We start from the raw sequence: 23,556 nt of genomic DNA, 5'->3' as shown, positions 1-23,556 counted from the left end.
GAAAACCACTATCCTGAATTTGGTGTTCTTCATTCCTACTCATGTTCTTTTTTTTTGAGTATTGCTCTTGTTGCCCAGGCTGTAGTGCCACAGCGTGCTCTCAACTCACTTCAACCTCTGCCTCCCAAGTTCAAGCAATTCTCCTGCCTCAGCCTCCCAAGTAGCTGGGATTAAAGACACGTGCCACCATGCCCCGCCAAATTTTGTATTTTTAGTAGAGATGGGGTTTCACCATGTTGGCCAGGCTGGTCTCAAACTCCTGACCTCATGATCCGCCTGCCTCAGCCTCATGTTCTTATATTCATGATGACATATACAAAACCAATATATTGTATTGTTTTGAATATTCAAATTTTGTATAAATATTTTAAGCATGATTTGCCAAGTTGCTTTTTCTACTTGTTTGTTTTTGAAATTTGAGCCATGTTGCTACATTTAGCTATAGTCCATTCATTTTAATCGCTCTATAGTACTTCATTTTGTTCATATGCCACAGCTTATATATCCATTTTCCTGATAATAGGCACTTAAAATCGTGTATATTGCTAGAGGGAATGCAAGATGGTAGTCACACAATCCAGCAATCTTATTTCTAGGTATTTACTCAAGAGAACTGAAAACATTATATTCACACAAAAAGCTATATATGAATATTTATTCTGGATTTATTCACAATTATTAAACGTCTGGTCATAGATAGGTTTAGTGAGATTTAATTTATGTTTCTATTAGAGACCAAGTCTGGATAAGGAAGAAAGAGGAGAACTCCTGAAGGCAGTTACCACTTGGTGGGAAAGGTGCCCCATCTAAAGAACACTCCTAGAAAAATCTAAGTGCATTTAGAACTATCCTGTTAAAAGTTAGCTATCATAGTACATATTGGGCGAATCCTGGAGATAATGACCACATCAAGGAAATAGTTAATTTAAAGAAAACACTGATGGGGGAATCTAAATTGGTAAAGAGGAAGTCAGACTGTTGCTGTTTGCTGATAATATGATTATATTCTGGAAAACCTTAAAAATTCTCTATAAAGCTCCTAGAATTGATAAATGAATTTGGCAAAGTTTCAGGATACAAAACTAATGTACACACATCAGTAGCTCTGCTATACACCAGCAGCAACCAAGCTGAGAATCAGATTAAGAACTCAACCCCTTTTACAATAGCTGCCAAAAAAAAAAATCAAAAAACAAAAAACTTAAGAATACACCTAACCAAGGAGGTGAAAGACCTCTATAAGGAAAACTACACTGCAAAAAGAAATTATAGACAACAAAAATGGAAACACATCCCAAGCTTTTACATGGGTAGAATCAATATTGTAAAAATGACCATACTGCCAAAGCAATATACAAATTCAATGCAATTCCCATCAAAATACTATCATTCTTTACAGAACTAGAAAAAGCCATCCTAAAATTCACGTGGAACCAAAAAGTAGCTGGCATAGTCAAAGCAAGACTAAGCAAAAAGAAAAAATATGGCGGAGGCATCACATTGCCTGATTTCAAACTATACTATAAGGCCATAGTCAACAAAAACAGCATGGTTCTGGTATAAAAACAGGCACCAAGGGAACAGAATAGAGAACCCAGAAATAAAGCCAAACACTTAGAGCCAACTGATCTTCAACAAAGCAAACAAAAGAAGCAGGGATAGGACATCCTGTTCAACGAATGGTGCTGGGATAATTCGCAAGTCACATGTATAAGTATGAAACTGGATCCTCATCTTTTACCTTATGCAAAAATCAACCCGAGGTGATCAAGGACTTAAATCTAAGATGTGAGACCATAAAAACTCTAGAAGATGACACCGGAAAAACCCTTGGCATAGGCAAAGACTTCATGACCAAGAACCCAAAAGCAAATGCAACCAAAACAGACAGATGGAACTTACTAATAATTGAACTAAAAAGCTTCTGCACAGCAAAAGAAACAATCAGCTGAGTTAACACACAACCCAGAGTGGGAGAAAACACCAATTTATACATTCAACAAAGGACTAATATCCAGAATCTATAAGAAAGTCAGACAAATCAGCAAGAAAAAATTCCATTAAAAAGTGGGCAAAGGAGATAAATAGACAGTTCTCAAAAGAAGAATACAGATGTCCAACAAACATGAAAAAATACTCAACATCATTAATGTTCAGGGAAATGCAAATCAAAACCTCAATGTGATACCACCTTACTCCTGCAAGAATAGCCATAATCAACAAATAAAAAAATAGATGTTGGCGAGGATGTGAACAGGGGACACTTTCACACTATTGGTGGAAATGTAAATGTACAACCACTACGGAAAACAGTGTAGAGATTCCTTAAAGAACTAGAAGTAGAACTATTATTTGATCCAGCAATCCCACTACTGCGTATCAGAGGAAAAAAGTCATTACATGAAAAATATACTTGCACATGCACGTTTATAGCAGCACAATGCACAACGGCAAAAATATGCAACCAGCCCAAATGCCTATCAACTAGTGGACAAAGAAACTGTGGTACACACACACACACACACACACACACACACACACACACCATGGAATACTACTCAGCCATAAAAAGGAATGAAATAATGGCATTTGCAGCAACTTGGATGGAATTGGAGAATATTAACCTTTTTTTTGAGACATAGTCTTGCTCAAAAATCATCCAGGCTGGAGTGTAGTGGTGTGATCTTGGCTTACTGCAATGTCTGCCTCCTGGGTTCAAGTGATTTTCTCCCCTCAGCCTCCCAGGTAGCTGGGATTACTGGCATGCATCACCACGCCTGGCTAATTTTTATAATTTTAGTAGAGACTGGATTTTACCATTTTGACCAGGCTGGTCTCAAACTCCTGATCTCAGGTGATTGGCCTGCCTCGGCCTCTCACAGTGCTGGGATTACAGATGTGAGCCACTGCACCAAGCCTGGAAACTATTATTCTAAGTGAAGCAACTCAGGAATGGGAAACCAAACATTATATGTTCTCAATCATAAGTGGTAGCTAAGCTATGAGGATGCAAAGGCATAAGAATGATACATTGGACTTTGGGGACTTAGGAGAAGGGGTGGGAGGGGGATGAAGGAAAAAAAGACTATACACTGGGTACAGTGTAACTGCTCAGGTGATGGGTGCACCAAAATCTCAGAAATCACCACTAAACTTATTCATATAACCAAACATCACCTGTTCCCAAAAACTTATTGAAAAAAAAAATCACTGATGGGCTGCCCATGTACATTCATCCCTGGAAACCAAGAGAAACCTGAGCAATTTGTTACCCTCCATCTGGGACCAAAAAAGTTCTTTACAGATAATATGTTTTTCTACTTGTTTGTTTTTGAAATTTGAGCCATTTTGATACATTTAGCTGCAGTCCATTCATTTTAATCACTGTATAGTATTGCATAAGGTCAACTAGTATAGAGTTTACAGATAAAATACAGGACACTCAGTTCAGTGTGAGGTTTTTGTTTTTTCTGAGATGCAGTCTTGCTCTATTGCCTTAGTGGAGTGCAGTTACACAATCTTGGCTAACTGCAACCTCTGCATCCCAGGTTCAAGCAATCCTCCCGCCTTAGCCTCCCAAGTAGCTAGGAATGCATGCACCATCACACCCTGTTAATTTTTATATTTTTTGTAGAGACAAGAGTTTTACCATGTTGGCCAGACTGGTCCTGAATTACTGACCTCAAGTGATCCAGCCACCTCAGCCTCCCAAAATGCTGGGATTACAGGTGTGAGCCACTGCACACAGCTTAAGTATAAGCTTTAATAAACAACCATTTTTACATGGAATGTCCTTATATGAAGAAATTATCTATTATCTGAAATTCACATTTAACTGGGTACCCCGTATTTTTATTTGCTCATTCTGGCAACCCTACACTGATGAGACTCTTGAATCAGATTGTCTTGTTTATGTAATTTAGCCTTTAGAGAAGAAATCCAATTACTTGTACAGAATAATCATTTATTAAATCTACGAGGAAGTTCCTTAAGCTTTTCACAGAACTTTTCAACATGTATTCTACATAGATTACAAAATGAAGATAGCTTCATAATTATGTTAACTACAAATACCAAAATTATAAACACTGCCCTTACCTACTTAATGAGATAACGTAATGGATCTACATGAATAAAAGAAGTTTTTCTGTGCTTACCAATATGGAAAACATCATTTGATTTTGTAATAAGATTTAAATGACTAAAAAATTTATATAAAAACATTAAGCATGCATTGTTACAAATTCCTCATTAGGACAAACTCCATTCTAAGAATCATCCAACCTTCACTAATAATGGATGTCATCACTTATTGTATTCTTCCCTTAATGTGATAAAAATCTTTGTGTAACCACATGAAAGTAATGGGAGAGGGAAAAACAAACAAGGAGAAGGAAAAACAGCTCATCAATTTAGGAATTTTTTTTTTTTTTTTCTTGAGACGGAGTTCCACTCTTGTTACCCAGGCTGGAGTGCAATGGCGCAATCTTGGCTCACCACAAATTCCGCCTCCTAGGTTCAGGCAATTCTCCTGCCTCAGCCTCCTGAGCAGCTGGGATTACAGGCACGCGCCACCATGCCCAGCTAATTTTTGTATTTTTAGTAGAGACGGGGTTTCACCATGTTGACCAGGATGGTCTCGATTTCTTGACCTCGTGATCCACCCGCCTCAGCCTCTCAAAGTGCTGGGATTTAGGAATATTTTTAAATGAGAGTGTTAAACAAGTCTACTTTAACACTTTTCAAATGATATTTTAACATTATTACTTTTTTGAGAAAAGAACCTTGGCTGGCACAATGGCTCACACCTGTAATCCCAGCACTTTGGAAGGCCAAGGCAGGTGGATCACTTGAACCCAGGAATTCAAAGACTAGCCTGGGCATCATGGCAAAATCCCATCCCTACTAAAAATATAAAAAAATTAACCAGGCAGAGTGGTGAATGCCTGTAGTCCCAGCTACTTTGGAGGTTGAGGTGGGCAAATCACCTGAGCCAGGGAAATAGAGTATGTAGTGAGCCATGATTGTGCCCCTGCACTCCAGCCTGGGTGACAGTAGTGAAACCTAAAGACACTATCTCAAAATAACAAAAACAAAGAAAAAACACACTAAACACCTTTTTTAAATGTCTGGCTTTAGGTAGCTCATGCCTGTAATCTCAGCACTTTGGGTGGCCAAGGTGGGTGGATTATTTGAGGTTAAGAGTTCGAGACCAGACTGACCATTCATTTAGTGAAACCCTGTCTCTATTAAAAAACAAAACAAATATCTGGCTTTTTACTTACACTTCTATGACTTAGGAGCACTTAAGAACTGAATCATCTAGTATGGCAGAAACTCACATGCACAAGTAAACATAAGGTAAATTGTCAAGTAAAATAACACAGATTAAAAAGCTATCACAGTATAAAAGAGGGCACTATTCTGGTGGTAGTGAGAAGTCAGCAAAAGCTTCATGGAAAAGTGGCTGTTGAGACAGCTCCGGACAAGTAGGGCTCAGACTAGTAGGCAAACAGGAGCAAAAGGGACAAATGGGCAGGTTCAAGGTTTGAGCAGTATCTGACTGGCCCTGACTGACTTGGATCCTGCATCAGATCTACTCTTGCCCTGGCTCATTACCTGGATCATTTCTACCCATCTCCCCTCCTCCATGTGCTTGGAACACTATACTCTCCATCTCTCTCCTTCTTCCCTAGCCAATTCATAATCTTCACTGGTCTTCAGTTTTACTGTTGCTTTCTCTGCAAAGCCTTCCCAGACCACCCTTGCCCTCAAACTAGTGGGCTCTGTATCACTATCTCAAGGGACACCATAACTTCATATGCCTATTGTGCCTGTACTTAAGAATTACACGAGTTCGAATAAGCACAGACTGTAATAAAAAATAATAATTACATGAGTTAACTGTTTAACATCTACCACATTACTATACCATGATTATACATTCCATGAAGCAAAGGACTTTTTTTCTGTCTTGTTCACTGTTGTGGCTCCTGGGCCTTAAGCTTATGCTTGGCACATAGAAGATACTCAATAAATCAGTAATTAATAAATTATATTAATAGTTTTTATATATGGTTGAATATAGCTTTGAATGCTTTCACAATTTTGATAGCTGTTAAAACACAGGGCTTATAAGAAAGGTGTACAAGCAAATTAATTGGGCAATCCATATAGATTTTCACAATTTAAAGCAATTTCATAGAAGGCATAGTATGTAATAGTCTTTTAATGTGCTAAGTGCACCATCTTTCTTAATGAAAGAGGAAAACTAGAAATTTAACATAAAAAAACAATAAAAGCACATAATGGCCAGCTGGGTACAGTGACTCATGCTTATAATCCTCACACTTTGAAAGACCAAGGCAGAAGGATCGCTTGAGCCCAGGAGTTCAAGACCAGCCTCAGCAACATAGCAAGACCCTGTCTCTACAACAAATTAAAAATTAGCCAGGTGTAGTGGCACATGCCTGTAGTCCCAGCTACTCAGGAGGCAGAGGTGAGAGGATCTTGAGCCCAGGAGGTCGAGGCTGAAGTGAGCCATGTTTACATCACTGCACTCCAGCCTAGGTGACAGAACAAGACCCTGTCTCAAAAATTGAATAAATAAATTTTAAATAAAAGCACGCAATGCAATATTAAAACAGAAACCTCTATAATCTTTTAAATAACTTGATTTTATAGATGGCAATTTCCATTATACCATTAAAGAGTGTCTTTATAATTTTCTTTTTTTTGAGAAAGACTCTCGCTCTGTCACCAAGCTGGAGTGCAGTAGCGCAATCTTGGCTCAATGCAACCTCCACTTCCCGGTTTCAAGTGATTCTCCTGCCTCAGCCTCTCAAGTAGCTAGGACTACAAGTGCATGCCACCGTGCCCGGCTAATTTTTGTATTTTTAGTAGAGACAGGGTTTCACCGTGTTGGCCAGGATGGTTTCCATGTCTTGACTTGCGATCTGCCTGCCTCAGCCTCCCAAAATGCTGCGATTACAGGCATGACCCACCATGCCTGGTGTGTATTTTTACTTTCTTAGTCATATATGAGAGGTATCTATTCAAAGTTTAGCCAAACTCAAAATATGCTCAATATTTGAAATACACATCCAATCAATATTCACTTCATTTCACAATCCTTTCTAACCTCCAGACAAAAGGATTTTAACAGTGTTTATCAATTCAATGAATATACAGTTTTGTTCTCTGTAGCAACATCCCAATACTTCATGACCAAATTTGTATCAATTAGAAGGGACAGTACTCAAACTAATAATTTATTTATTTCACATTTATTGAATTGCTACAGCAGGAAATCATTAAAATATCTAATGTATAAATCTAAAGTTGCCTCTTAAGTCCAACTGGATTTAAATGACACATTTTTTTTTCATTTTTATAATTAGTAGAAATATTTTATTGTAAAGGCTGAAAAGTATACTCAAATACTTGGTTTTGTGAAATCTGATTTTTCAACTGTAAGTTACAAGCACTTAGGAAAAAAGCAATCATTTAAATGAAAACTAAAAATATAAAGCCTATGTTTAAAACATGGCCTTTATTAATACTGCCCGCTGAGCTCCATTTTTATTTTACATTGAAATACTTCTGCTTTGCAAAGAAAAGACAGAAAAGTGCATTTTACAAGAGTACTTTTTTTGTTTTTAATTCTCTGAGAAAATGGAAGGAATCTGAAGCACAAGTTCACAATGTGGTAAAATGAAATTAAGAAACAATGATTTCAGTAATGCTATGCCATCACTAGTGTTTAGCTCTGACTTCATCTTGTAAATCAGATCCTGATATACAGTCTAGAGCATCTAGGTTATTATTCTATAGCATATTAAACACAGAAGAGGAGGTTTAAAAAAAAACCCCTTTCAATGTACAAACATGAATTTAAAAATTGCTTTTAAAAAATCACCTTTTTACATAATGTATATGCAAAACTGCTTTAAATACATGATTTTGGAAGAATTATTTACAAAATGTATCAGTCTGTGGAACAATTCACAGACAAAGCATACATAGTTGCTTTACTTAGTTGTTGCATCTCAACTTTGGGAGATATAAATTCATTCGGCAGTATAGCAAACATAAAAACTGTGACAAAGTATCTTAAGGGCAACCAAAAATTTGATTCTCAAAACAGTTTAAATACTAGGACTGCCAAAGTTTCTAAACAAGGACATACTTTAATGATCCAGATGCCCATTTATAGTTCTATACTGTTTGACAGACTGAGACAGACTCCAACACAGGCAAGGCTGCAGGATGCAACCTCCTGTAAAAAGGACAGCTGAGAGCTATTGTCATCCAAAGAGTGAATTAACCTAGAATTTTCTTTTTTTCAATTTTATTAATATTTTAAAAAATACATAAAAATACAACATCCAATGTCTGAATAAATATATTTAACAAGTTGCAAGATAATACCATATTTTACACAAAATTTTCAGCTTTAGAAATCTTGTTAAATAACTTCATTGTTGTTATATATTTCATTTTTGTCTTTTTGTAACAAAATAAAAACTCTGAAATTACATAGAAAAAAGACAAAATATTTTTGTCAAGGGATAAGATAGTCCACTGAAAACTTATTCACAATTCCACTGTAAACATTAATAAACATTAAAATATTTGCATAATTGTGTGCTCAAAAATCCTATAAAAAGTGGAAGACTTATTACAACTGTAGTTTTCAGTCAACTACACTTCCTTTCACAATTTATTTTGTCCCATTTACACCTTTAATCTTGGGCACACTGCTGAACATATACTTTGGCAGTTCTAAATAGCAAGTGCTTCCACAAAAATAAAAAAAAAAACAACAATAATGGAAAAAAAAAAACCACAACATAAACCCCCTACTCACCAAGTGTTCAAATACATCTTAGTGAAAGTGCAGCAGTAACTATTCAGCCGGGTAATATTTTGATGTTTATCATGTGCACTTGCTTGTCTATGATTTCTATAACACCTGAAAGCTTTATTTTACAAATACAAATTTGCTAAGTGCCCTTTTTTCTATATCACAAGTGAAAAAAAAAAAAGTAAAGAGGAAAATTATGACAAATATGGCAGGCTGCTTAATCTTCACTTATCTGCTTATTTTTTGCAACAAGAAAAAAGAAGAGAGAGGGGAATAGATACAATCCAGCCTGGAAAAGTATACAGGAGATACTTAGCAATGTCAAACCAGTTGAGTGCTTTCTGTGGTTGTAATTCAGGGTTTGGGGATTTATGTCCGTGGCAGCAAACTGCTGGGAAGACAGAGAAAACGTTTATCACCTGCATTCTACAGCAAGTACATTTTGTGGGGGAGATGATGACGAAGGACTCATTCCAGTGTCTGATGAAGCAGATGACATGGAGGCTCCTGCATGAGACACTGTGGAATCAAAACAGCTATGTTAGACCCAAAATCTATTATACAAAGATACCCAGCTAACAGCAAATTAGAAATAAAATTATTAACATTATTCACCTTAATCACAGGCCTCTTATATGTTACAAGAAGGCGTAATAAATTGTCAGCAAAAATTTTGTTTGGCTCAGTTAAGTGGAGTTAGTCTTTGTTCAGTTAAGTAACTCAATAATGAAAAAGACATCACAAAATGTAAAGATTAAAGAGACAAAAACTCTTAAACCTCTTGTTGAGAGATCCCAAGAAGGAACTTCACTTGCCCTAAATCACAAACAAGGTTAACCTGAGATAAATACAGAACCATATGGAATTTCTGCTTTATCTCTGGGTCATAGGACCATAAGATATTTCACTTAACTCAAAGAATTACCTCTGACAGGTATCAGAATCATGGAGATCAGGATGGAAGTAATGATGTGTGATAAGCAAAAGTCCTCAAATGGTTTTAACATAATTTTCTCCAGGAGGACATAACACACATTAGGGATCAGTACTCTGAGCATTAAATGTGTTGCCACTTTTTAAGTTTTTTGCTTTTATCTTCTCTTTCCTTGCAAAACTCTTGTCTTCTTTGCCTTCTTTGTTCCTTTTTTATTTAAAGTTTTAATTTTTGTTTATTCAAGTATCATTACAACCTCTAGGTCTCAAGCAACCCTCCCACCTCAGCCTTCCAAGTAGCTGAGACTATAGGTGCATGCCACTGCACTGAACTAATTTTTTTATTTTTTATAGAGATGGGATTTCGCTATGTTGCCTACGCTGGTCTCAAACTCCTGGGCTCAAGTGATCCTCCCACCGTGCTGGAATTATAAGCATGAGCCACCATGCCCAGCCAATAAATCACTCAAATCTAAATTTAATAACTCATTATAAAAACTTCAGCAAATAAACACGTTAGGCACGGTGGCTCACACCTGTAATCCCAGCACTTTGGGAGGCCAAGGCGGGTGGATTACAAGGTCAGAAGTTCAAGACCAGCCTGGCCAAGACAGTGAAAGCTCATGTCTACTACAAGTATAAAAAAATTAGCCAGGCATGGTGGCAGGCGCCTGTAATCCCAGCTACTCAGGAGGCTGAGGCAGAGAACTGCTTGAACCTAGAGGCAGAGGTTGCAGTGAGCCAAGATCTCGCCACTGCATTCCAGCCTCGGCGACAGCCCAAGACTTATCTCAAAAAAAAAAAAAAAAAAAAGCAAATAAAAACGGGGAAAAGACTATAATAGGTAGGCTGGGCATGGTGGCTCATGCCTACAATTTCAGCACTTTGGGAGGCAAAACCAAGAGGATCACTTTAGACCAGGTGTTTGGGACCAGCCTGAGCCGTATGGCAAGAATGTGTCTCTACAAAAAAAAAAAACTAAAAAATTAGCTGGTTGTGGTGGCAGGCACATATGGTCCTAGCTACTCGGGAGGCTGAGGTGGAGGGTTGCTTGAGCCCAGGAGTCTAAGGCTGCAGTAAGCCGTGATCATGCCATTGCACTCCAGTCTGGGTGACAGAGCCTGTTTCAAAAAAAAAAGATGGTAATAAAAAAACGTCTTTTTGACTGGGCACAGTGGCTCATGCCTGTAATCCCAACACTTTGGGAGGCTGAGGTGGGTGGACTACTTGAGGTCAGGAGTTGGAGACCAGCCTAGTCAACATGGTGAAACCCCATCTCTACTAAAAATACAAAAATCAGTTGAGTGTGGTGCCAAGTGCCTGTAATCACAGCTACATGGGAGGCTGAGGCAGGAAAATCACTTGAACCTGGGAGGCGGAGGTTGCAGTGAGCCCAGACCACGCCATTGCACCCCAGCCTGGACAACAAGAATGAAACTCCCTCTCAAAAAAAAATTGTCTGAAATATATGTCACCTTTAGGAAACTGACCCCAGAGCAGTGGTGGGTTCTCTGAAGAAATTTTAATTTGCTTATTTGTTCTTTTCTTTTTATGTTCAAAAGTTCTATAAAGACTTCTTGCTATTTACAGTTTGTAAAAGACATGAGAAGTCTGATCTCTTTCCATTTGTTCCACCCTGTTCCTATTTTTAGGAATTAAAAACTGCTGGAGGACTATGGTCAAGACCACAAATGACAGGTCACTCTACCACAAAGTCATCCTCTAAATATTCTACTAGAGGCAAAAAACTCTCAACATAATCAACCCTATCAGGTAATTTACCTTTTATTTGTTTTTAAGAGACATCCCTTCTGGAGCTCTCCCATCCTGTTCTATCCTATTCCTGGAATAGTCACTTCCTAGGCCTGCTATGCAGTGGTCATCTTACAGCTTCCATTTGCCATCACCTTGAGATATTCCTTCACTATTTTCCTATGTAAGATTCCTTGTTTGCTGGATCCCATGTCTTCTTAGCTTGCCTTCTAGTTTCTAGTACACTGAGAAATCTGATCTAAGGCACCTGATGCTGTTCCGAGATACATTTCTTTTTATATGGTAAATTTTTAGAATCTACTCTTTTTTTTTCTTTGAGAGAGAGAGAGTTTCACTATGTCATCCAGGCTGGAGTGAACTAGTGCGATCTCAGCTCACAGCAGCCTCTGCTTCCAGGTTCAAGCGATTCGCAAGCCTCAGCCTTCTGACTAGCTGGAATTAGAGGCATGTGCCACAACGGCCAACTGATTTTTGTATGTTTAGTAGAGAGGGGGCTTTGTCACGTTGGCCAGGCTGGTCTCAAGCCCCTGGCCTCAGGTCATCTGCCTGCCTCCGCCTCCCAAAATGCTGGGATTACAGGTATGAGCTCCTGTAACTGGCCTACTCTTTATCCATAAGATTTTGAAATTTCATATGCTTTGGTGATTTTTCACCCCCATTATTTATAGAGGGCACAGTGAGTCCTTTCAATCTTCTAACTCATATCCTTCAGTTATAGAATTTTAAAAATATTTCTTTGATGACAACTTCCTTTTATGTTTATTCAACTTTCCTTCTAGAAATCCTATGATTCAGAAGTTGGATCTCCTCACCAGATCTCTTATTTCTCTCATTTCTTCTCTCCTATTGTCTTTTTGACCCTCTAGTGGTATTTCTTCAGCTTTGCTATCACTTCCATTAATTTTTTTAAATTCCTGCTATCATATTTTAAAGATATCCTTCTTGTGCTCTCAATTTTTAAAATAGCTATACTTTTGTTTCAAGGTGGCAATATCTTTTCCTCTATCTCTGGATACAAACTGAACATCCCTAATCCAAAACTCCAAAATCCAAAACTTTTGAGCACCAACAGGATGCCACAAGTGGAAAATTCCACACATAAGCACTTACCACAAACTTCGTTTCATGTACAAAATTATTTAAAATATTATATAAAATTACCTTCAGGCTATGTGTATAAAGTATCTATGAAACATAAATGAATTTTGTGTTTAGACTTGGGTACCATCACCAAGCTATTTCATTATGTACAAATATTCCAAAAATCTGAAAAAACAAAAAATCCAAACACTTCTAGACCAAAGCATTTCAAATAAAGGATATGCAACTTGCATTAACTATTAAGCACAGTTTTGTGCTATTTTTTTAAAAATATGGTATATTATCTGTTTTTGCCAGTTCCTTTTTAGTCTCTTTTTTCCACCTTGGCTTCTGTCTTTATGTAGAGGCTTTCCTCAAATGTCTGGTCATGTGGCTTCCATATTTAACATTAAAAGCTGACTGGAAGCTGTGTATGAGCATCAGGTCTTTTCAATATGGACAATGCACATGTAGTGATTTTTGTTTCAGGAACATCCAAATAATACGTCATTTTTCTTCGGCTGGTCATTTTCTCTAGAAGAATCTTCTAATCTCCTCCCAGGAATAAGCATAACCTTGGCTGCCAGCTTTCAGAGAGCCAAGAGGATAGACCTTGGGTTAGGAGAGGGACAGCAGTCTAACTATTCAGTATGCAAACTTTTACTCCATCCATTATTTTGTCCTAGCACTTAATCATTACCCTCAGGCTATGGCTGGTGCCTCTAAGTCTGCAAGCCTACTGATCTCCTCAACCTCTGTTAAGTTAATCTATTTTCTGCTCAAGTTGGTTTGAGGTAGACTTGCTTCACTGATGGGAAGAGGAGATCCAGTATTTCCTTCCATTTTCAACCAATCCCACTTTTTAGCATCATCCCATATCCCTTTTGAGAACTTTTCTGGGGTTACATGGTACGAATTGGCTTGCTTCTTGTTGTTTTGTACCACTAGAAGGGCAAGAAAGTTTAGTTTTAGCATTATCTCATCTGCTAAAGCAGTGAAAGTAGTCCATCTGTTAAGCAGCTTCCAAAACATATACTGTTGACATTTTTTGTCTGCTGTGGTCATTCTCTTGTCCTTTTGAGTTTAGGGCTTTTAATTGCCTTTACTATTATTTTAGCAAGGCTTGCAGATAGATTGTATATGGACATGTTCATGTTTAACTAGAAGTGATCCGACAACCACCAAAGGGCTAGCTCAGACACTACTCCCTCTCTGTGATTACTCCAAACCTCTCCTTCCACTAACTCCTATACTTGTTAATATCATTCTTAGGGTACACACTGTTCAACTAGATGTTAAGATCTTTGAGATGAAAGTCTGTATCTAATACATTTCTGTACTTCTACCTCCTGGCAAAGTGCATGGCACATGGCACATACTCATTAAAGTTGCTGAGCTACACTATCTTATATTTTAGTTGCTTAGGAAATGATTTATAATCTCAAAAAGATAATCTCCTTGAGGATAAGCTTTATGTCTAATTCATTTTGGTTAACCCCATAACAAATATAGTACCTGTTAACAGGTGCCAATAAATGTTTGTTGAGCAAAGAGTGTATTTCAGAAGAAGTAAGCTCTACTTGAGAATCTCCGACATTTAGTACAACCACACATTTTGAAAAACAGTTCGTACTCCCTTTCAAGGGTGTCATTCTGATTAACTCAGTTGCTGACCTACTAAACAACAGAAAAGACTAGGAATTTAAAAACAGCAATTAATGAATGTGTACTATATGCAAAGAGTATCAAATTTACATCTTCTAAAATAATAGGATATAGTTTTGAAATATATGTGGAGAAAAATTGTAATAAAATTACCTTCCCTGTCTTTCTTTTTTAATCTTTTTCTCCTCCTGTCTATGGTTGCAACTTCAGACTTCAAAGACATATAGTATTTTCTGATTTCTTGTAGTTTTTCTTGGAGAAATGAGATTTTCTCTGTACTGTTCATATTATCTAATTCATCTAAAAGGGGGGAAAAAGTTAATTTGGATTTTAAAACAATTCTGTGAGAAAAAAGATAGCAGTGCTATCAAAGGTCTAACTCATAAATTAACAAAAGCTTTAGTTTATTAAAATCTATGAAAGTAAGCTAAATAAGACTGTAAACAGGGAAGACGTGAATTAAATTCATGATTAAGAATTATTTTTAGATTCCAAATTTTCTATACTAAATATTTATAACTTAAATGATCAGAAAAACATAAGAAAACATCAGCACCAAGCAACCCTGACCTAACTATAATTACAGTTATCATAATAGTTTCTCTGTATTGACATTTTCTTTATTACTACTAGTTATACAGTAGAAATAACTACTGGTTATTTCTAATTGTTAGTGCTACAAAGGGCACTTCAGTTTCACTGATTTATATAAATCATACATGTCTTACTTAATGTAGACCTTGCTGTGAATCATTATTTATCAAGTTAGTTTTATGAAAAGACACAGATTTGAACTTAAGATAACACATGGTGATTATTGCTAAGGCAGTATTTGGAATACCTAAATAAATTAATCATTATTCCTTATTTTATTAACATTAATCCAATTTAGCATTTTAAGATATATTCCACTTTACAGCATTTATCTATTAAGTTTTCTATAAGCTTCTTACTGAGTTGAAAGCTCCACTTATACGTCCTAGGGGATGAATTCGGATGTTTTTCTCTGTGTTTATCTTTCTCTCCATCTTTGATGTGTGGGGATATTCTTGCAGGAGATCGTGCAAGTTTCTGTGGCTTAGATACATTAAGATGTTTTACTGGGGTACATTTACTTGAATTGTCTAGGACAGGAAGATCTTCACTATCACTGCTTTGTCCTATAATAATAAAAAATATTGACTCAGATTATAAATGATAAAAATCTTAAATATCGAAGTGCAACAGACCTAGTAATTACATTTCTTGGTATCCTACAAAAATACTGCACAAATACACAAAGTTTATAACAGAAAAAGAAAAAGCCCTAAATGCTCACCAACAGAGAAATGGTTAAAAATTATAAACTACTGAATACCTTCCTAAAGGTTAAAAAGAATGAGCTATAAAATGAGTTTATCATTAAAATGGCAAAATATCTAGTATAATACTGTTAAATGAAAAAGCAAAGTTATAAAACAATATAGTATTGCTCCCTTTACGTTTAAAATAAGCCAAAAAACTGCTAAAAATACTAAAAGCTAGCACTGAAAAACACCAACCTGTTCCATTCTTTTCATTTTTGGCTGCAGCACTTGTTCGCTTTGGGGTACGCTTTTGTTTTTTTGCCATTAATCCACTAGTTCCATCACTTGGCCTTTTCTGACCTGAAATAAAGGGAAAGAGAGAATGTGAAAAAAAAAGAGCAAGTATATTTATTCAACATACTATACTGACATTTCTTTTTTATAAGAAAAGAAGAGAAAAAAGAGAAAGTACTTTACAGATCAACAGTACCTAAAACTCAACTGTTATTTTTGGTTTTAATATAAATACTAACTTTTTCCCTAGAAAGTCCTTACCCTTCTCTCTGCTCTCTCTCTCTTGTACAATTATACTACAGGTACCAGACGCAACGCTGGTTTCAAATCCATTTGCTGATTCCCTCTCACAGAGACCTTCTTGAGATTCTTCAGCAATACTATCAACTTCAATCGTTATGTCACTCTCACTTTTTACGCTTCGAGACTCATCTTGACTAAGAGTAAGTGGTGAAGCTACTGAAAAGTTATGTTGGACTACAGGAGGAAGGGCAGGTGGAATAGAAACAAGAGAGTTAGACTCAGAGCTTTCAACTGCTACATCCTCAATGCTGGTCTTATCCTTTTCATCCAAATCATCCAAATCTACTTCATGGCAAACCAAGGTTTCAGGCCCAATCAGAGGCATTGCATCCTCATCTTCTTTTAGTGGAGTATTTACAGTTTCTTCAGCTGCACTATCAAATCTTTCACTAGTCAGTTGTTGGATGCATTGGTTTGACTCTGCTATCAATGATGGCATTCCCTCATTTTCTCTTTCAAAGTGCTGTTCAAAATTTAAGTTTTTTATTCCCTCAGATCCAATACAATCACTGGTCCTTTCTTGAGATACACTATTTGTCATTTCCATTCCATTCTCCATTCTTATTTTTTTCTCTGGTGATGATTGTCCTAGTATTTTCCGTTTCAACTTCTTTTCCTTCACACATTGGTCAATTTCATCTTCTGTAGCAGAAGTAAAGTTTTTACTGTCTAATGAAGAAAATTCAAGACTATGAACTTCTATATGAGGTTCACTTCCTGCTTCATTCTGGCCAAATGATGTAATCTTTATAATTTCTAAAGGAAGATCTTTTGTCTTGCTTCGTCTTCCCTTTCCTTTTGGAGATTTTTCAGCCTCTTTCTTAACTTCTTCTGCTTGTTCCATTTTGTTTCCAAAAATCTGTACTATTTGTTCATTCTCTCCAACTTCTAACTTCAGGGTTTCTAAAGACTGCATTTGAGTCCTATCATTTTCTTTTAATATATGTGCAGAAATCTTTGGCTTTTCATCATCTAGTTTATCATCATTGAAATTTTCATTTTTTTCTAGTTCATCTTTAAGAGAAAGTTCTTCATTTATTAAATTCTTTTCTAAAGCATCTTCTGTGTCACTATCAGATGAACAAGAGTCTGTAAGAGGAAATATTATTGTATTATACAGGTTTTTATATTACCAGTGTAATTTTATAACAAAAATCTTTAATCATATACCTCTGAATACCTCCCTGCAGAAATTTCTGATACAAAATAAATTATAACATTTGTGCCAAGAATTTGAGGGGGAGGGGAATTAAATTAAGCTCCAAGCAAAAACTTATTACATTGCATATTAGTAACACAAATCTATATAAAAAGTATAATATTTAGGTACAATAGTCCTTAAAAAAAAAAATCAAGGATTAGTACCTAGACATGAAATTAATTTGTTAAGCGGTTTGAGATAGCACATAGGAGGGACATTTGATGGGCATTTTGTATCCTACAATAGGAATATGACATTCTACTTAAAATTATTGTGAAAAGAAGAGTGTTTTTTTTGAGACAAGGCTGATTCTGTCATCCAGGCTGGAGTGCAGTGGTGTGATCTCAGCTCACTGTAAGCTCTGCCTCCTGGGTTCAAGCAATTCTCCTGCCTCAGCCTCCTGAGGAGCTGGAATTACAGGCGTGGGGCACCATGCCCTGCTAATTTTTGTATTTTCAGTAGAGATGGGGTTTTGCCATGCTGGTCAGGCTGGTCTCAAACTCCTGACCTCAAGCGATCCGCCCACCTCAGCCTCCCAAAGTGCTGGGATTATAGGCATGAGACACCATGCCCAGCAAGAAAAGTTTTTAAAATGGGCAACTGGAATCCCCAAAACTTTAAATACTTTTTTTTTTTTTTTTTAAGGTGAAGTCTTGCACTGTCACCTGGGCTGGAGTATAGTGGCACAATCTCGGCTCACTGCAACCTCCGCCTCCTGGGCTCAAGCCATTCTCCTGCCTCAGCCTCCCTCCTGAGTGACAGGGATTACATGCTCGTGCCACCACGCCCAGATTGTTTTCGTATTTTTAGTAAGAGACAGGGTTTCACCATGTTGGCCAGGATGGTCTCAATCTCTTGACCTCATGATCCACCCACCTCGGCCTCCCAAAGTGCTGGGATTACACGCATGAGCCACCGCACCTGGCCAACTTTAAATATTCTTAACAGGCAAAGTAGAGCAACAGAAGTTATTCCCTGTAAGTAAGGGAACTTGCAAAATAATAAAGTAGGTTTCTAAGACTGTATAGGATCGAAAAAATATAAAAATTCTGTCTGCATGGTGCTCATATCCTCAAGAAGTTCAAAACTACAAATATGAATTTTTTTTAAGTGAAAAGGTATATACAGTTTTGTTTTGTGGTTTTATCATAAAGAGAATGTAGAATTCATTTTGCTCATGTTTTAAAAAATCCCTTTAAGTGTTAGTTTAATAAGGCTGGTATGTAGTTTTGTAGCCTGTACACTGCACACAGGTATGCCTTCAAAGGAGTACCTTTCACTTTGTAGACATCTTACATTTGTGTATTATGACAACCTTCCAGCAGATGGCAGTAAAGAGGAAGGAGATCCTTTTATAATATGCACACAAGCACCATATTGACTAGTAGCACACATGTAGTTCAGAATAGCTTTTTTCTTGAAAGGAGAGAAATTTTTATGTAAGACAACCATTTAAAATTTCTTTTTAGGGGACCAAGTGCAGTGGTTCATGCCTGTAATTCCAGCACTTCAGGAGGCTGAGGAGGGTAGATTACTTGAAGTCAAGAGTTCAAGACCAGTTAGCCAACATGGTAAAATCCCGTTGCCACTAAAAATACAAAAATTAGCCAGGCATGGTGGTGTGCACCTTTGGTCCCAGCTACTTGGGAGGCTGAGGTGGGAGATTTGCCTAAATCCAGGAGTGGAGGTTGCATTGAGCCGAGATTGTGTCACTACATTCTAGCCTGGGCAACAGAGTGAGACAGGGTCTCGCTCTGCTACTCAGGCTGGAGTGCAGTGACATGATCACACTTGCTGCAGCCTTGACCTCCAGACTCAAGCAATCCTTACACCTCAGCCTCCTAAGTGGCTGGGACTACAGGTGTGCACCACCATGCCTGGCTAATTTTTCAATTTTTTGGTGAAAATGGGGTCTGTGTTGCCCTGGCTGGTCTTGAACTCCTGTGCTCAAGTGATCCTTCTGCCTCAGGGTCCCAAAGTGCTGATATTACAGGCATGAGCCACTGTGCTTAGCCTAAAATTTCTTAATTATATTTAAAAGTATACAGAGGTAGGAAAGCGGAAGAAATGAGTACAAGCAGAATAAGTATGTTCACCCATATGTATTATAAAACATGCCTGTACCACAGTAGTCTATGTTCTCTTAGAGTAACATGGTCCCAGCTTTGCTGAAAGATCCCAGGTGAACAGCACTAAATTTATAGGAGACACTGATACAGGTTTGAAGGAAAGTATAGCACACACTAGGATATATGATTGTCAATTCACCTTCTATTAAAATAGATTATTTCTAAGATATTTATGAGAAAAAGTATTCCTAAATGAAAACATCACTAAATTTTAAATAAAAATGATACAGCAAAATATTTTCTTTAAATCAAATTTTAGAGTTTAAATCGTATTAGATTAAAAACCTGGGCGATTTACAGGTTGAACATCCCTAGTCCAAAAACCTGAAATCCAAAATGCTCCAAAGTCCAAAATATTTTGGGCACCAATATGACGCCACAAGTAGATTCCACATCTGACCTCATGGACAGGCTGCATCCAAATACAGGTGTACAACAGTTTCTTCAGCACCCCTAAGCTAGTGTACAGGTAACATTTTGATGAAAACACAGCATCTTAGGTGGCGACTGAAAGCCTGCTGTTGTTTGTTGTCACTGTTGTTTAGCAGCAGATACAGGTATTCTGGTGATGCTATTGTGCTGCTAAGTTTCCCCACATACATTATTTTTCCACTGTATTAATTGTAGCCCTATGTTTTACTGTTATGTAATTATGTATAAATAAGTCAAAGAAAATTGCTTATCAGTAGGTGGCACATAAATTCAGAGTCAAGAATAACAGTGATGCTAAATACAGACTGTCCACACAGGTGGCTGAGACAGTTATACCTTTGTTTTCTGATGTTTCAAAGTATACAAACTCTGTTTCAGGAACAAAACTATTAAAAATATTATATAAAATTACTTTCAGGCTATGTGTATAAGGTGTATATGAAACACTAATTTTCATGTTTAGACTTGGGTCCGATCCCCAGGATATCTCATTATGTATATGCAAATATTAAAAAAAAAATAAAAAATGCAAAACACTTCTAGTCCCAAGCATTTTGGGCAAGGGATACTCAACCTGTACCATGAATATGTCACACAATGGATGTTTTATTATTTATATTATTGATTTTTTTTAAGTCAGCGATCCTCAAAATCGAGCACCTTCCATTCCATTTGACAGAGGTGAGCTGTCTGGTATATTGCTGCGAGCACTTCTGGTACCTGATTTTCCTTCACTGTTTGCTGTCTTAGATAAGCCATACGGCATGTTTGATGAAAGGGTTGATTTTAAAGGAGGTCGTCCCCGTTTTGACTTCTGCCTCTCCTCATCCCTCTTTTCGTCCTTTTCACTATCTTCTTTATTCTGGGCAACAACAACAAAATGTATGAGAAGGGCCAATGCTTTATGAAAAATGAACATTCTACTTCTCCAAAGAAAACTACATCTCAAAAAAGGTTTGATTATTTTATATGTCAATTCCTAGTCTGTGCTTACAGAAGAATCAAGAAGAGTTTTCTGGCTGTTCTGATAGGTCATCAGAACTTATTAACATTAGTGTCAATGAAGTTGGTAGACAATCCTCCACTGCTGGATTTGACTAGCTTAAAGAAACAGTTTTCTAACATATTTTCTATTTATATAATATGGTACTGTACAATTTGTAACACTGCAATTATTATATAGTGGTGGTCAGAGTGAGAGCATTAGAAGGCCATACAGCTATTCAGTAGTCCCCAGTGTTCCCTACTATCCCCTGCAGAAAGGAAAGATATCTACTATCCAGTAGACAAAACAATGGGCAAATTTCTACAGCAAAGCTTGACAACTGAGGGTACAACTGGCCAGTAGACATGTGTTTTTAAATTTTAGTACTGGCTTCTAGCATTTTTAAAAGTCAAATTTCACATTTTAAGAAATATAGTGGTTTTGAAAAATCCTGAAATCTGGCCACCCTGGGTCTGCATTCCCACAGCAGAGTGGTTAGGTCCATTCCATCTAAATGAGGAATGTGTCCTCTCCTTTGTCACAATTAGCCCTACTTTACCCTTCTCCTATAAAGCCTCTACAGAAATTTAAGTTTGAAAGCCATCCCCTAGGGACTGCTGGTTTTCACCTTGGCTGAAACAATGTGGTAATGTGTTACTTTTAAGCTCCTGGGTTATAAAGAGAAAATCACAATTACCTTTAAAGAATTAAGATGATTATTACAGTAAGATTTATTAAACAAACATAATATCATATATGCACATTACTAAGCGAAAGAAGCCAATCTGAAAAGGCTATATGGTGTATGATTCCAATTATATGATATTCTGGAAATGGCAAAAACTACAGAGACAGTAGAAAGATTGGTAGTTGTCAGGGGTAGGGGTAAGAATAAGCAGAACATAGAGGATTTTTAGGGCAGTAAAGCTACTCTATATGATATATGATACTATAATGGTGGATCCAAGTCATTATATATTTGTCAAAACCCATACAATATACAACACAAACAGTGAACCCTAATGTAAAACATGGACTCTGGGTGACAATAATGTGTCAAAGTAGGCACATCAGTTGTAACAAATATTCCACTCTGGTGGGGGATGCTGACAATTTGGGAAGACTATGCATGCATGGGGCAGAGAGTATATGGGACGTCTATATACCTTGTTCTCAATCTTGCTATGAACCTAAAACTGTTCTTAAAGTCTTAAAAAACACACAATACAATTTGAGTAATTCCTATACATATTATAAAGGACATAACTCAACAAACATACTTTAGCTTTTTTCTTCTGTTTTTTCTTTGGTCCACCTTTGTCCAAAGGCCAGATTATTCTGTCAGCCTTCACCCACTCATCATACCTTAAAAAAAAATGTACAAACTTCAGAAATGATAACCTATTTGAAATGTATTCACCAAACAAAAACATTACAGTGAGACAGACTAAATAGTTTGTTCCTAGTGTTGGCAGGAATATGAAGGGCACATGGGCTGGTTTGTTGGTAACGTGTGCTAGCTAAGTGTTCTGTATATCCATTGACAAGGAAAGGCAAGAGAATTTCATAAGAGTTAACAGGTTTAGAGGGAGGTCTTGGAAAGCAAACTCTAGGTTTATGACAATCTGAACTGCTTTGTTTTCCATAGCTTTTACAGATCTGAGCTTATTATCAGATTCTACACTAGAATTCATCCTACTGAATGAATGATAGAAAAGCTAAGTCAGACAAATTCAAATTTGCAAGGTTATTCTATTAAGTCCATTTCAACTTTCTTTTCTTCCCCAAAACTCTCTCTAATCTCTAGTATTTCCAATAAAATTTTCTTCTGAACTACATTGCCTTTAGGACTCTGAACTTTTTTAGAGATACTTGTTTTCACCTCTTTTATCTATTTTGTTTAGCTCAAGTTCAAAACTCACTTCCCCTAAACCTTTTCTTAAAATATTTATTTTTATTTTATTTATAATTTTGTTTTTTATATATATTTTTTTTGATACAGAGTTTCACTGTTGTCACTCAGGCTGGCATGCAGTGGTGCCATCTCGGCTCAGTGCAACCTCTGCCTTCCCGGTTCAATTGATTTTCATGCCTCAGCCTCCCAAGTAGCTGAGATTATAGACACCTGCCACCACACCCAGTGAATTTTTATATTTTTAGTAGAGATGGGGTTTCACCATGTTGGCCAGGCTGGTCTTGAACTCCTGACCTCAGGTAATCCACCCTCCTTGGCCTCCCAAAGTGTTGGGATTACAAGCATTAACCACCATACCCCACCATTTTTTTGAGACAGGGTCTCACTCTGTTGCCCATGATGGAGTGCAGTGGCATGATCTCTTGGGCTCAGTTGATCCTCCTACCTCAGCCTCCTGAGTAGCTGAGACCATGAGTGTACACCATTGCACCAAGCTAATTTTTGTACTTTTTTATAGAGACAAAGGTTTTGCCATGTTGCTCGGGCTGGTCTCAAATTCCAGAGCTCAAGTGATCTGCCCACCTCAGCCTCCCAAAGTGCTAGGATTATAGACATGAGCCATTGCACCTGGCCTTCTCAAAAGATTAACATCACTTCTGAATGTCTACAGTCCGAGTTACTAATAAGGGGTCTC

At 37.1% G+C, this 23,556-nt stretch overlaps 1 protein-coding gene across 3 annotated transcripts in view; it reads right to left on the bottom strand.

Moving 5' to 3' along the window:
- Positions 1 to 7,533: 7,533 nt before the first annotated feature.
- Positions 7,534 to 23,556, bottom strand: part of ARID4A (AT-rich interaction domain 4A) — a 71,776-nt gene continuing 55,753 nt past the window's right edge. For 2 of the 3 annotated variants that reach the window (XM_009006092.5, XM_017977129.4), the window contains exons 18-24: positions 22,228 to 22,312; positions 20,623 to 20,824; positions 16,159 to 17,289; positions 15,859 to 15,963; positions 15,271 to 15,477; positions 14,471 to 14,617; positions 7,534 to 9,385 (exon numbers count right to left, since the gene is read on the bottom strand). In XM_009006092.5, the coding sequence (XP_009004340.1) occupies positions 9,282 to 9,385; positions 14,471 to 14,617; positions 15,271 to 15,477; positions 15,859 to 15,963; positions 16,159 to 17,289; positions 20,623 to 20,824; positions 22,228 to 22,312 (1,981 nt within the window). In that variant the 3' untranslated portion in view covers positions 7,534 to 9,281. The remainder of the gene's footprint in view (positions 9,386 to 14,470; positions 14,618 to 15,270; positions 15,478 to 15,858; positions 15,964 to 16,158; positions 17,290 to 20,622; positions 20,825 to 22,227; positions 22,313 to 23,556) is intronic. The other variant, XM_009006093.5, reaches the window with a different exon arrangement.

This window comes from Callithrix jacchus, chromosome 8 (assembly GCF_049354715.1).
Source record: "Callithrix jacchus isolate 240 chromosome 8, calJac240_pri, whole genome shotgun sequence".
NCBI lineage: Eukaryota > Metazoa > Chordata > Mammalia > Primates > Cebidae > Callithrix > Callithrix jacchus.
The sequence above is the reverse complement of the archived record's forward strand: the minus strand, read 5'-3'. Positions and strand labels throughout refer to the sequence as shown.